Here is a 14,114-nt window from a genome sequence, read left to right as displayed (position 1 = left end):
CAAGCAAGGTTGTACATAGAGGCTGCTTGTTCATTTCCCTGCTGCCCAGGCCTGAAATAATTACACAGAAACTACATTAATTACAATACTACTTGCCCAATAGCTTAGGTTTCTTATTTACTAACTCTTACGTGTTAAATTAACCCATTTCTATTATTTTATATTTTACCATGAAACTTGTGGTTTACTGCTAAGGTTTCTGGTCATCTGTCTCCTTTGGTGGCTGCATGGCACCTCTCTGACTCTGCCTTCTTTCTCCCAGCATTCAGAAGAATAAGGGCCACATTAGATGTGTATATAATCTTCAGCTCACACCAGAGAATCATAGACTCAGATAAAGCCAAGCCTAAAAGCATCATAGGATGTATAGATTCTAACCCTCATGGGGTATCTGTAAAGTAGCTCCCAGACATCCTGAACAGTCTCTGTGACTGTAGGAGAGGGAGGCTGCAGGTACATGGAGAAAAAAAATTCACCTGGAGCAGCTGTTCTCAACATGTGGGTCAAGAAAGACCACCAGAAAACAGATGTTTACATTGTGATCCATAACAGTAGCAAAATTACAGTTGTGAAGTTGCAAGGGCAATAATTTTATGGTTAAGGATCACCACAGCATGAGGAAATATATTAATGGGTCGCAGTGTTAGGAAGGTTGGGATCCACCAGCCTAGAGGATCCCCACCGGCTCCGTTTCCAACCTTTACCAGACTCAAATTTGGAGTTGCAGTGGTTTCCATGAGGTGAGATTCACTTCCCATTCCTTTTCTGTCTCCCCACCTCTCAAAGATAAAATAATTTATGGATGATATTGGACAAGGAGGCATTTTATAAGTATTATCTGTCTTGAGTTTTTTTTTTTATGTAGAATACAAAGAATGTTTATTGAGACTACATTTAAACTGTTTGGGCAAATATTTGCGCCATTAGAATGTAAGTTCCAAAGAACATGAATTTTGTCTTTGGCTCACTTACACATCCTAACTCCCCATTGGACACATTGCTGTGGAATATTATTTTAAGCGAGCAAAGATGTGTTACAGTTGTTTATGCTACAGGATTTTGCTTTAACTGTGTAAAGGTGTGTTACTCTTGTTTGTGCTGTGTTTGTTTAATTATGTAAAAATGTAATGCATTTGTTTCACCTTGCCTGCCTAAGGCACCTGACTATTCTAATAAAGAGCTGAACGGCCAATACCTAGGCAGGAGAGGGATAGGTGGGGCTGGCAGGCAGAGAGAGTAAGTAGGAGGAGAAATCTAGACAAAAGAGAGAAGAGAACTAGGGGGAAAAAGAGGGACGTGCTCAGACAGGAGCCAGACAGCCACCAGCCAGATAGACATGAGAAGTCAGTGAAAGAGATACAGATGGAAAGAAAGGTAAAAGGCCCTGAGTCGGAACGCTGATGAAGAGAAATGCTGTAAATTAGAAGGTCTAGTGGGACAAGCACAAAACATGGCTGAGCTTTCATAACTAATAAGAAGTCTTCATGTCATGACTTGGGAGCTGGGTGGTGGCCAAAAGTCTGGTGCAACACATCGAACACATTCAACTATCAGTTGAGTGAATATACGAGTGAATTTTCAAATCCTTACATGCTAAGGGTGTGAACATTATCTTCTTAGCATGAAGCTATGTGTGGAAGTTTTTATTTTTCAAGACTTGAAAGAAATATTTTACTTTAAGTTGATATTGGATAATATAGTAGTGCCAGGTATTCAAAATATAAACATATCTCTCAATATATTTCAGAATCTAATATAGTGTTAAGATTAAGACTGCAGTGAATTTTTAAGTCAGTTTGGGAAAATTGAAACATTGTGTTTTCCAGTCCATGAGAGAATATGACTTGGTCCACTGTCAGCAATCTTTTGTAGTTCTTATTACAGGAGTTGTTCTCAAATTTTTAGAAAAATTTATTCCTAAGAATGTTGTTGCTTGTTAGGCATTATAAATAGTAGCTTAAAATAATTTTATTGTTTGATGATTGCAGCTTGCATGCTGAAATGCATCTGGTCTTTGTGTACTGACTTCATGCTGTGTGTTCTTGGCTGAACTGACTTTGACAGTTCTGTCCTTACCTTACAACCTCTTTAGATAGCCAGAATAAGCAGCAGATGGACACTCAGGATCAATTATGTACTTTTTTAAAAAAATATTTACTTACTTATTTATTTATTTATTTATTATGTATACAATATTCTGTCTGTGTGTATGCTTGAAGGCCAGAAGAGGCAACCAGACCCCATTACAGATGGTTGTGAGCCACCATGTGGTTGCTGGGAATTGAACTCAGGACCTTTGGAAGAGCAGGCAATGCTCTTAAACACTGAGCTATCTCTCCAGCCCGGTTACGTACTTTCTTTGTGACTTCTATGACTCTTTCTTTTTCCTATGGTTTTCAGTGAGGACCTTGACTCCAGAGGTGAATAGAAATGGGAGTGGACTCCATGGTCTTCTGATCTTCAGGCTCAAGGATCAGTGTTTTCCTCCTAAGGCTGCTGGCTAAGGATTTGGAAAATGGCTGTACCAGATTGACACTCTGGCTATGTTTTCTTCCTGGGTGCGCTGCAGCTGTAACCCTGTTTCCTTGCCAGTCCTCTCACCTTTTCACCTGGGCTTTGAGGAGTTTGCTTTTTCTTTATGTTGTTAGGGGGTTTGCCAGAGGTTTTAGCAGAATTTTTGCACATTTGGGTAGCTTCTGTGACCTCCTGTTTTACTTAATCTACAGTGTTCAATTTTTTAACACACCAATTAGTGGCCATGTCTTGTGGTGGAGAAAAGTGGATTTGGTCCCCTTAAATCTTCAAGCATGTTGAGGCAAAGACATGTGCCCACTTGTGGCTGCGTTTCCTAGGAATTGTTCATGCCACACAATTCTCCAGTCCAGCCACTATATTCTCTTAGGAGCCTATGCTCTAGGTGCAGCCAATCACAGCTACCATCCAAGAGCAATTCAGTTTACTATTTTGATGGCAAGAATAGAACAATAATTTTACGTGTCTTGGAGCTGATCTATCTATAGTTCCCCGTTTTTCATTCTCCGGGCTTTCACATAAACATTAATTTTAAAAGAGACCAATTGTATTTACTTTTCAGACCATGTGGATGAAAGAACAATATGCAACGGAATTGCCCCAGAAAAGGACGTGGATGGATTTCATATTATCAATATTGGAAGACTGTGCCTCGACCAGCGTTCTTTGATACCTGCCACTGCCAGTGCTGTCTGGGAAATGATCAAAAGAGCAGGTTGGTCACTTGGGAGTGTGGGAAACTAGTACCAGATGCATGGGAGCTCTGGAGCCTTGCTTGGGTAGAACTTCCTGTGTATACAAGCAACAAAAATGATAAGCAGAAAATTAAAGGCTATGAAAATATTATACATTTATGAATGTCATGGAACAAGTCAGAATGGACGGAAGTGAAGAACATCTGCCAGTTGATCAGCCACTCCAGTCGTAGCTTATAGCGAGTGGACCTTCCAGATGTGGCCATGTCTTCCGACTTTGAAATTATGCATTTTGATGAGAATCTTTCCCAAGTGTAGACTATTTTCTTACTAAGATAATGTGTCAATTAAGCAAGAACCTCGTCTGTTGACAGTGGCTTCTACTGTGCTAGACACACTGGTGTTCTCACAGGCTGCTGGGTACGTTCCTGAAGCTCTGTGGCTTTGCACACTGGTGTTCTCACAGGCTGCTGGGTACGTTCCTGAAGCTCTGTGGCTTTGCACACTGGTGGCTTTCCTGCCCCCACCACGGTCACTGCCCTCTTGGAAGCACTCCGAGAGAAAGCAGATTCTAGAATCAAACACTTGGCTATCCATACTTGGATAAACGTCAGTTCCATTTTTTTTTTTTATTTTACCTGTGAAGATATATGGTTCCCCCACATGGCAGAGAGCTGGCTTTCAGAGTAGGGCTTCTTCCTGTTGGAGTAAAGTGTGTGTTATCCGCTTTATGTTATCCCAGTCTCACTGGCAGGCTGACTGCCATTGCAGCTTAATATGGCTGCATGAACTTCTTAGTCTGATTAGCGGGTAATGTATTTAAAGACTGTATACTTCATATGCAACTCAGTGTTTAAAATGACATTAGTGGCAACTTGAGAATTTTTGTGGTTTGTAAATGAGGACATAATGAGAGGGGAAATGGCAAATCCAAGAAGTGTAAAAGGAAATATTTATAAATAATTCAGTGAGGGCATGCTGCGGACCAGGTAGAAAATCCAAATTTAATTAGACATTTTTAAAGAACATTTCAGTTGGCTTTTCAGATGTTTCACTTGCTTTTTTTGTTAGTCATGCATTTAATCAAACTGTATTTTTTTTTTAAGGAATTGAAACATTTGGGAGAAATGTGGTAGTAGCAGGGAGATCCAAGAATGTGGGCATGCCGATCGCCATGCTGCTGCACACGGACGGGGAGCATGAGCGCCCGGGAGGTGAGTGCCCTGCAGGGCTTTGAGGTGGGACCCCTGATGATGTGTGTGACTCTGCACACTCATGGGTCTGTGCGGCTCATCTCATGGTGTGAAAGCCTTACAAGTACCAAAAGGAATTTCTGATATATTAGCTACTTTCCTTCTGCTGTGAGCAACACTGCCTGCTAGAGAGTTTATTTGGGGCTTACAGTTTTAGAGGGTCAGAGTTCATGATGGTGGAAAGGAGGTAGCTGGTGGCTTACTTGAGTAAGCAGGAGGTGGAACACACTGAGAATAGCAGGAGGCTTCGAAACTCAAAATCCAGAGACATATATCTTCCAACACAGTCACACCTCCCAGTCATTCAGTAGTTCCTCCAACCGGAGACCAAGTGTTCACATGCATTAGCCTCTCGGAGCTCTCCTTGTTCAAACCACTACTGCTGAAAATATGTGACCCTTTTGGTCCATTTCTTTTGCTTTCTTTCTTCCTATTTTACTTATGGCTGTATGGTTTTGTTTTGTTTTCTCAGTAACAATATAGACATTAAAAAAGGATAAAAGTCACTACATACTATTCTCACAGCTGAAGAATACTGGTTCACCCTGGACTTCAGATAGCACTTTTATGTTAAGCCAGGTAAGCCAGAAGACACTTTACAAGAATACACTACTTCTTGTGGAAAATGTTGATTAAGAGACAAGAAAGTCTTTCTTTATTTTCAACATTCAGTTTTCTCGACTTATTAATAGGTTACAAAGCATCATTCTGAGCCCATGTTTTGATGAGCACTTTCTCATAAACTGTCTAGCCTGTTTGCAATAATTCTGGTACAAAGAATTAATTATTATTCCCATTTTACAGATAAAGCTTGTAAGGTTTTTGTGGGCTTTGAGGAAGTGTCTGTCTCAGAACTGGGAGCTAGGGATGAGCACCTGCCAGGGTTAGGAGCATTGATCAAGATATAGACTCATTGCTGATTCTATGACTTTCAACAGCCGATTATCCTTTGTAGACTTTTACTTTTATTGTCTGAGACATGCATAGCCTTAATATACTCTCTCAGTTATTGGGAAAATTAAATGAAATAGAAGTTTTAATAAAGCACTAGTTACAATGTATTTGAGGTGTTAATACCTGACACACAGTAGATTTAGTTATTGCATGTAGCCATGACAATTGCTGTTGTTTCAGTAAGTCTCAAGTTGATAACTTGTAACATACTGCTCACCTGTTTACAGAAAAATGCCCTGAAGTTAATGATGATTTCTTCCTTGACTTTAATTTGAAACTTAGTTTTTTCCCGATGAACTTTATTTTTGTTTTTAAAAATCGTATTTAGTTTTTTTTTAACATTTGAATAAATTCAGTTTATGAAGGCTTACAAAGCCATGGGTAGACATTTGCTGCCATGATACTCCAGCACTGCTTGACAACATGCCTTTTCTTGCAGGCTTTACTGTTACATGCTGATTTCTTGTCATATTTCAATTATGAGTATTTATAAACCACCTTAGACAAACTATCCCCATTTAATTCAATTTTAGGCTACCTAATACTATGTTACAAATATTGCCTTATACATTTTAGCAGATGTAGCTATTTATAGATACATACATATGTATTAAAATATCAAAATAAATGTAAATTTGTGGTGTTAATGATTTTTTGAGGAAAGAATTATGGACTTAAACTGATTATTTTTAAAACATCTCATATTTTGTTCAATAAAATTTCTCTCCTTAATGAACACTAAGATGAAATACATGGAGAATCATTTATAATGCTGCTTTCAAGCCAGTTGGTTAAATTTACCTTTATTATAGGGCGCCCTACTTCCGTTAGGATTGTTGTATCTAAAAGATAACAGATTATACTAAAGATGATATTAGAGTTTAGGCACATGGGTGTTGTGTAAATACATACACATTTAGTAGGATCATGGTGACATCTATTATTGATATAATGAACTGCAGTAAGCGACTTAGTGACTATTTGGAGTGTGTGGGAAAGTTAGGGTTTGGATGTCTTGGCCTGGCAGAGCAGTAATTACATGCATTGTTAGCTAATGGAGATAATGAAGGTGGATTAACTGCAAATTCATATCTAAGGAACTTGCTCTAATGACACAGTGTTGAGTATTTAGCTCACATTGTGTATTGTTTTGCCTGAAGAGACTCAGAGCCTACTAATTCATTTTTTAATCTCAAGGACAAAAATAATTTCGCTAAAAGGAAAAGACAGCTATACTGTCAATTAGTTTAATATGTGTCTGTTCCCAATTCACTTTAACTTTTGGCATTAAGAGCCCGAAGCTCAGGTATTTGTAAGAAAAATCCTTTAGTTTACTGAGCTGTGTGTGTAGGGGGGGTGCGGAGGAGTGGTGCTTGCCACGTTCAGGAGTGAGAGTGTACTTAAATCTCTAAGTGAGAAACCCACACTGCTGCCCCTGTCAGCGGGAAGGCTGCACCCTTCACCCTCAGCATTGGACAGAAGCAGGGAGGAGGCCTCAGGCTCTGCAGGGAGCTGGGGAGGAGTTCGGCCCCCACAGAGCTCCTACCTGGAGAGACTGATTCTCTCCTCCTTGACAGTCTTGGTGGAAGTGAGTGATGAAGGGAGCAGGGGAATTTGTGAAGATTCTGTGAGAAGCAAACATTCTGCTACTTCAGGCAGCCCACAGGCTACCATGAAGTGACATCACAAGGTAACAGAAGTAAATTGTGTCTTGTGAAACTCAGCGCTTCCTACAGTGTTTAAGAACCATTGTGACCCTGAGTTCCTTGCTCGTGCTCCGTCTCCTTCTGCTCCTGATTTGGACCTTGAGATTTCTGTCCGGTGCTCCCATGTGGGTCTCTGTCTCTGTCTCCTTTCATCGCCTGATGAAGGTTAATATTCATGAGGATGCCTATGTGTTTGTCTTTGGATTCACCTTCTTATTTAGCTTCTCTAGGAACATGAATTATGGGTTTTTGATCTTACTGCACGTACTGGCTTTGTGGGAGCCTAGGCAGTTTGGATGCTCACCTTATGAGACCTGGATAGAGGTGGGCAGTCCTTGGGCTTCCCACAGGTCAGGGAACCCTGATTGCTCTTCGAGCAGATGAGGGAGGGGGACTTGTTCGGGGGAGGGGGAGGGAAATGGGAAGCGGTTGCGGGGACGAGGCAGAAATCCTTAATAAATAAATAAATTTAATAAATAAATAAATAAATAAATAAATAAAAGAACCATTGTGACCATCATGAGGTTTTAGGGTATTCTTTTTTTTTTTTCAAATTTAACTTTTTCTAAATTCTTTGTGGTTTTCACATCATGCATCTGAGTCCCACTCTCCTTTCCATCCATCCTCTACCCTTGCAACTGCCCTGACCTGGGGAAGAAAAGAAAAGAAAAATCCCGCTGTGGAAGCTGCAGAGTGACATAGTGAGCCACACGGTCCTTTAGTCCGTACATTGTTACTTGTAAGTGTTCATTGCATTTGAGGTCTCTGTTTTTTTGCTTTATCATCAATACTAGGCCCTAATGGGGCTCCTATTTGATATCCTGTAATCCTGTGTCAAGGAGATCCTGGGTCTGCAGGACCTTCTTGTGGAGAGTTGTCCCTGAGGTCACTAGAGTAAGGCACCTGGTCCCACCTGCAGCACAAGAAAGAGTAGCCCCTTGAGTAGGCAACACAGTAGAGCTGCCCCTGGTGATTTAGGTGTGGGCAAGCCAACCCTGAAGACATATGAGCAGGAGAATCACTCCGCCCCTTGCTGCTCACTACATAGGGTTAACTAGCCAGGGCAGTACTGGAGAGTTCACCTGGTCTTGAGGATGAAGGAGAGCTGGTGGACTGACCAACCCTGCCACCACCCAAATGCAGAGCAATGAGTTGGCCCATCCCACCATCCATCCCATCTAGGGTATATTCTTGACATTTTTATATGTAGCAACAGAAGAAGCTTCCCCTTTCTCCGAGAATGGAAACCCAATACTACTGGCTTTTAAGCCCAGTGACTTTGTCTAGCTTTCCCATAAGGAAGGAAGCCTGGGGAAAACCCTCTAACAATGCCTTTAAAAACATTTTTTTTTCCATCATGATAGCAGAGAGCCCTCCTCCATCAAGGTACTATAACTATTACCTGTCAGAAGTAGAATTTAGAATCTCATTTTACTTCCCATTCATTTAGAGAAAGCTCCTCCTGCATACGTTCACTCTTAAGCAGCACATCTCACTAGAAGTGACCAATGAGGTGGCCATGACATTGGTTACACGCTCTTTAACCGAAATGTGGTAGCATTGCTAAGAGTGCACAAGACTTGGTCTCTTTCTTCCAAACTCAGTGCTCTTCATCTTCAGATTCACTGTTGGAAGGCGCGTTTTCTCCAAGCACTGGCCACATGGCACCATCTGTATGCTGTGATTACCATTAATGAATAAAGAAGCTTTGGACTTATAGCAGGGCAGAACTTAGTTAGGTGGGGAAAACTAAGCTGAATACTGGGAGAAAGGAGGTAGAGTCAGAGAGATGCCATGTAGCCCAGCCAGAGATAGATGCTGGATTTTTTCCCGGTAAACTATAGCCTCATGGCGATACACAGATTAATAGAAATGGGTTAAATTAATATGCAAGACTTAGCCAATAAGAAGCTAGAGCTAATGGGCTAAACAGTGATTTAATTAATACAATATCTGTGTGGTTATTTTGGGGTTAAGCAGCCAGGAACTAATTAGTGGCCTTCTTACTATATCCAACATTTATAGTCAACCTGACCAGCTAACTATGCTTCCTTTTCTCTTTCTTTGAGATGTCCTTTGATTGTTTGGTTTTGATTTTTTGAGAAAGGGTTTCTGTGTAGCCCTGGCTGTCCAGGAACTCACTCTGTAGACCAAGCTGGCCTCAAACTCAGAGATCCCTGCATCTGCCTCCTAAGTGCTGGGATTAAAGGAGAGCACCACCACCACTGGCTTAAGTAAAAATCTAAGTAAGTTTTTGTTATCTAACCCACGGTGTCAGTTAGGGTTACTATTGCTGTGATGAAATACCATGACCAAAAGCAAGTTGTAGAAAAAGGGTTTATTTGGTTTACTCTTCCACATTGTAGTTCTTTGTTGATGGAATCCAGAACATGAACTCAAATGGGATAGGAGCCTCGAGGCAGGAACTGATGCAGGAGCTATGGAGGGGTGCTGCTCATTGGTTTGCTCACCATGGCTTGCTCAACCTGCTTTCTTAAAGAGCCCAGGACCACCAGCCCAGGGATGGCACCATCCACAATAAACTGAGTCCTCCTCCATCAATCACTAATTAAAAAAATGTCCTACAGACTAGTCTACAGCTCAGTCTTATGAAGAAGGATGCTAAAAAAAGAAATCCCACACTACCTCAGAATTGAGACTAATAAAAGGTTATTTATTTATGGGTAGACTCACAGCTCACAATCCTCTGCTCAAACAGGGAACAGCAACCGACTGGGAAAGAGGCCAGGTGTGCACTTTACATGGGCATATATACTATAAGAGGCCACGCCTAAGTGTGTGTGTGGGGTAACTTAAAGGCTCCTGGTGGTAGGAATTCCTACAGCAGTCTTATGGAGGCATTTTCTCAACTGAGGTTCCCTCCTTTCAGATAACTCTAGCTTGTGTCAAATTGACATAAAGTGAGCCAGCATTTGCTGAATCTTTTCATCGTGAGAACTGACTCAAGCACGTGTTTTTACCACCTCCAGGAGGCAGTAGCCAGTTGGAGATGCTTGAGGCCCTGTAGGTGATGTGATGTGAGAGGCAGGTGTGATTAAGCTCCGCTCAGTAGCAGGTGGGGCCAAGCTCCTTTGGGTTTCAAAGAGAGGAGCCAAATAGAAACACCTAGGAGTGAAGGAGTTATGCAAATCTTCACACACAGGACTGGGAAACTTCTTAGTCCTGTTGTCCCTGAGTGGAATAGGACACCTACGGCCTCTGTTGAGGAGCCAAGGTCAAGCGGGGCAGGGGGCGGAATGGCAGATGTTTTGTTTCTGCAAGTAGCAAATTCTTTGATACTCTGGGTTGATCTGGTTGTATCAATTTAGAATTTTGAGTTTGGGTAGTTGATCCAGTAGAAGAAAGCTAATAATTATTCTTGTCTCGCTTTCTCATTTGAATAAGAGGAGTAGTGTTTTACTGTCCATGTTGTCTAAATTTGGCTAGCTAGTATTTGCAAAACATTTAGTTGGGAAATAGGCACTCTTACTGGATAAAGGGGATTATTGCACATTAAACCTATTTGAATTATAAAGCAAGGCTGGGGAGTTGGCTCAGAGATAAGTAAACTACCTAAGTTTGATCCCTAGGGCCCACAGAGTGGAAGGTGAGAGCCAGTTTCTGAAAGTTGTCCTCTGACCGCCACATTAATGCTGTGGTGCATGCAAACCCTGCCTGCTCTCCTACACAAAATAAATAAATGTAAACGTTAAAATGTCAAAAATTACAAAGCAAAATTAAAAGAAACTCTCTATCCTTTCTCACTTTCTCTTTTATTTATGATCTCCGAATACCACATATCAGCTCTATTGTCGGTACAAATCATGGTGTCTCTAATCTCTATGTACCTGTCCAAGTAGGCGCCCTACCTTCTCAGCCATGTTGTTACCTATTACCCTTTCCCCATCTTATGCTAAGACTTCACAGGACAGCATGCCATTCCCAAGGCACTGTTCCTCATGCTCCTGGGAGTTCTATGTCCTGATCCTTTTGTCTGAACCCCTCTGCTCATTCCCAGAACCAATATCCTTTCATTTCTCGCTCCCCAGACATTGCTCTGTATGTCCTGCCATCCCAGTCCTTATTCTCTCTTCTCTCCCCTTCCTCCCTCATTATAAGAAGTAAATATGAACTTCTTTTGGGGGTGAAACAGTTTGAGATAAAGTCCCTTGAATATTTCTGACTGGTCTGGAACTCCATAAATACCTTAAGCTGGCTTTAGACCTTGCAATGATTGTCCTGGCTCAGTCTTTCAAGTTCTGGGATTACAAATATGAGTCATAAGCCCAGACAAATGCAAACTTATTAATGACAATACTTTAAACTTTTTATTTGTAAAATTTATCATAAGGACTCATGGAAAATAATAGAATAACTCATTGACAAATAAGTCTGTTAGATATTTTCATGTGCCAATCACTAGCACATTGTACAAAATAAGACAACAGATAGGAATTTGAAATATGAGCTTGTCATTTATTGAAAAGAAACTTTTATATGGAAGGAAGAAAGGAAGAGGGAGAAATGTAACTAAATGCTCCCCTAAGGACCAATTTTTCATATTTAAAATGATAAGCCCTTGTATAAAAGGATAATTTAAAACTCCTAAAACCTAAACAGAGAACTCTCAACAGAGGAATCTAAAATGGCTGAAAGACATTAAGGAAATGCTTAACATCCTTAGCCATCAGAGAAATGCAAATCAAAACAGCTCTGAGATTCCATCTTACATCTGTAAGAATGGCCAAGATCAAAAACACTGATGACAACTTATACTGGAGAACATGTGGGTGCAAGCTGGTACAGCCCTTTTAGATATCAGTATGTTGATTTCTCAGAAAATTAGGAAACAACCTTTCTCAAGACCCAGCAGTACCACTTTTGGGTATATTTACCCAAAGAATACTCAACTGCACCACAAAGACATGTGCTCAACTATTCAAAGCAGCATTGATTGTCATAGCCAGAACCTGGAAACAACCTAAATGCTCGTCGACTGAAGAATGGATAGGAAAATGTACATTTACACAGCAGAAAAATATAATGACATTTTGAAATTTGCAGGCAAATGGACGGAGCTAGAAAACATCATATTGAGTGAGGTAACCCAGACCCAGAAAGACAATTATCATATGTAATCACTCATAAGTGGATTTTAAACATAAAGCTAAGAAAACCAGACCACAAATCACAATCCCAGAGAACCTGTCTAGTAAGACAACTGTTGCTGGCAATGTTAGAATGTCTAGGAACCGATTTCTCTGCATTTTACATAACTCATCTTCTCCACACCATGCCAGCTAAAATGTATAGTTGCTCAGAAAGGTGGGTGCCAGGAATAGTTCAGAGGCTCTCTTCAGTAGGAGTCAGAAGTCTAAACAACTTTGCTTTTAGCTTCTTTGGTTCATGTTTTTTTTGCTAACTTCAAGAGTCTCGCCATGGTTTAGTTATTATCATCATAATCACAAACACTGGTCAGTCAAATCTAAATATGTTTTTAGTATCTGCTATGGGCCTTTCTAACCGAACTTAGAGTAGCTAATTAATCTGATGTTACTAAAGAACTATAGTAATTTTTAAATGAAGATTGAAGTTTATGTTTTAGTTTGCATCAAACTTTGCAGATTGCTAGTGTGTGTGTTTGTGTGTGTGTGTGTGTGTGTGTGTGTGTGTGTTCATGTGTATACCTCTCACTGTGGTGTTAAATAGCTCCCAATTTCTTGTTGAATCATCAATACTAACAGAATGGGAAATTTTGACTCTAATTTCTTTTTTATTCTATTTTAGTTTTTGGTAGGGATTTGGGAGACTCTTTGAAATAAGAGAACACTGGGTTGGTCACCTAGGTATAAGGGGACCCTTCCAAATAGGAAACTGGACTAAAAAGTGACTGAATGCTTCCTAATTACTTCTTTAGGGAAGATGTAAACACAAACACGGAACTAGTAGTGAGCAAAACCTAAAGAAAAAACAAGGGAAACTTGGGCTTTTATGGCAGGACCCGAGAATAACCTGCACCATTTGCTAAAATGAGACAGACCATAGACTGACAAGTTACCTCTGTTTCTCATTTTCAGAAACTTTTTGGCTAGTTTCGTTTGTGTTTTCTATTATAACTTTAAAATCAATTAGATGATTCCCTCCAAAAGAAAAATAGTTGATCAGAGTTGTACTATTTTTGCAACAGATGTAGGAGAAAGGTCATCATTATGGTGAGAGTTTTTGCCCAGGAACATGGTTGTCCATCTACTCCCTCTAGTTTATGTCTTTTGGTATTATGTTAGGGAAATTTATATCACACTGATTTTACGCCTTTCCTGCTCATGATTCCTTTTGATCTGCTATTACAATGAGGGCTTTGCCCAGTGCTTTCTAACATGCTGATATATATATATATATATATATATATATATATATAATTTATTTTTGCATTTTCATTTTTTTCCTTGGATAATTTAATGAATTCTCTTGGTGTTTTAACAGTTAAATATTGCTATATGTATTTATCTAATGCATCTAATTTTATGTTCATTAATCTTTTCTACTATTGATTTTTTTCTTTATGTAACTTTTAGTAAGTTACATCAATGGTTGATTAATTTCTGGTTTCTGTCTTATTGATATAGTAACTTAGATCTATGTATTATTCTTTAAGAATTGCTTTATATTTATTTGTAGGATTTAATATAAACTGCTTTTATTATAAAAGTTTCTAGAACTTCTACAGTATTGTTTTGTATTTCCTTTTTGATCGAATAATTATTTGAAATAGGATTTTTAAATGTTCAGTAGGAAGGTTATTTCATGTCTGATTTTTGTCAATAATAATATCTTACTAAGTTGTGATCAAGACTAATTATTTATGAATTATATAATTATCTGCTTTGGTATTAATGAAAATAATGCTACCCAAAAAAATACCACTTGAAATTGTTGTCTGGCTACATAAGGCATACATATAATTTATTTTCAGA

At 39.6% G+C, this 14,114-nt stretch overlaps 1 protein-coding gene across 2 annotated transcripts in view; it reads left to right on the top strand.

Annotated features, from left to right (window-relative positions):
• Mthfd2l (methylenetetrahydrofolate dehydrogenase (NADP+ dependent) 2 like) overlaps positions 1 to 14,114 on the top strand; it is a 95,390-nt gene that overhangs the window by 23,193 nt on the left and 58,083 nt on the right. For both annotated transcript variants that reach the window (XM_041671405.1, XM_041671406.1), the window contains 2 exons: positions 3,095 to 3,247; positions 4,334 to 4,441. In XM_041671405.1, the coding sequence (XP_041527339.1) occupies positions 3,095 to 3,247; positions 4,334 to 4,441 (261 nt within the window). The remainder of the gene's footprint in view (positions 1 to 3,094; positions 3,248 to 4,333; positions 4,442 to 14,114) is intronic.

The sequence above is a fragment of the Microtus oregoni genome, unplaced genomic scaffold, assembly GCF_018167655.1.
Source record: "Microtus oregoni isolate MIOR12 unplaced genomic scaffold, Mior012 000021F_ref0000039, whole genome shotgun sequence".
Taxonomy (NCBI): Eukaryota; Metazoa; Chordata; class Mammalia; order Rodentia; family Cricetidae; genus Microtus; species Microtus oregoni.
The sequence above is the reverse complement of the archived record's forward strand: the minus strand, read 5'-3'. Positions and strand labels throughout refer to the sequence as shown.